The sequence below is a fragment of the Sinocyclocheilus grahami genome, unplaced genomic scaffold (genome assembly GCF_001515645.1).
Source record: "Sinocyclocheilus grahami isolate Dianchi unplaced genomic scaffold, SAMN03320097.WGS_v1.1 scaffold11524.1, whole genome shotgun sequence".
Taxonomy (NCBI): domain Eukaryota; kingdom Metazoa; phylum Chordata; class Actinopteri; order Cypriniformes; family Cyprinidae; genus Sinocyclocheilus; species Sinocyclocheilus grahami.
Genome location: NW_015513887.1, coordinates 5,585 through 6,620, shown reverse-complemented (window position 1 = coordinate 6,620; position 1,036 = coordinate 5,585). Strand labels below are relative to the sequence as shown.

Genomic DNA, 1,036 nt, shown 5'->3' with positions numbered 1-1,036 from the left:
TAACTTGAATGCACCATGAAATTGTACAAATATCTAAAAATAATAATTTCTCTTCCAGATCTAAAAGTCCTCAAGAAAAGGTTTATTGGAATCAAAATGGTCACTTTAACAGAGAAGTATGCTATGTCAATCAACAGCAATGCTTTGCTCATTTAATAGTGTCAAATTTACAAAATAAAGCCAACATATCCTGATTCCATTGCTTAAGTTTCTAGGTTCAATCAGTAACCTTTCTAAGAGGAGTCATATGTGTCTGCTTTCTTTTCCTTAGCCTAGTCCAGGGGTTAAAATGGTATAATTCAGACTTTCCAGATATCGGCAGTGGAATTCTTGTCCATGAAGTTGTCCCAGACTCCCCAGCTCAGAAGTATGTCTCATGCAAAAAAATAAATAAAGATTATTTTCAAAATGCCTTTTAAGCTTAAATTTTTAATCATGCCGCTACATACAGTACGTTTCGACAACATTATGAACTGATTAATCCAAAACAAATCATTCTCTCATTTTCACAGAGGTGGGCTCGAAACAGGTGATATCATAGTGAAGCTAAACGGCCATCCTTTGGTCAACACTGGAGAATTACAGGAGGCGATTCAGGAAGACATGCCCCTCCTTCTGGAAGTTCGGCGCGGTAATGATGATCTACTATTTAACATTGAGCCTAATATCCTCATGCAGTGACAATATCAGAGATGGAAACCTGGAGGAGTGATATGAAGGACAAACAGCAGATTGGTAGAAGTGTGCTTGACTTTCTATAGATAGATGGAAATGTGAAGATAGAGGAGCACAATTAACATGTCATTGCATCTGGGTTTCAAAGGGCAAATGGAGGGGGAAAAAAACTATTGTGTACTGAACTACTTCTGACCAGTGTTATATTTTTTAATTGTCTCTTAAATTTAGTGTTATTAATGTCATGCTATTTTACAGTAAAATGCCACAGTATTACAGTGCCTTTCTTTCAAGACTGACATGGACTGACTTTAGAGATCAGTAATCATTTAGAAATATAAAAAATAGGCAATTTGTTTAT

General features: G+C 35.8%; 1 protein-coding gene across 1 annotated transcript; it reads left to right on the top strand.

Annotated features, from left to right (window-relative positions):
* The first annotated feature begins 61 nt into the window (after positions 1-61).
* LOC107578693 (serine protease HTRA3-like) lies at positions 62-1,030 on the top strand. The gene is made up of 3 exons (XM_016264622.1): positions 62-116; positions 272-367; positions 513-1,030. Exons 1-3 carry the CDS (start codon positions 97-99, stop codon positions 679-681), a joined length of 285 nt encoding a protein of 94 aa, XP_016120108.1. The 5' UTR covers positions 62-96; the 3' UTR covers positions 682-1,030.
* Positions 1,031-1,036: the final 6 nt, after the last annotated feature.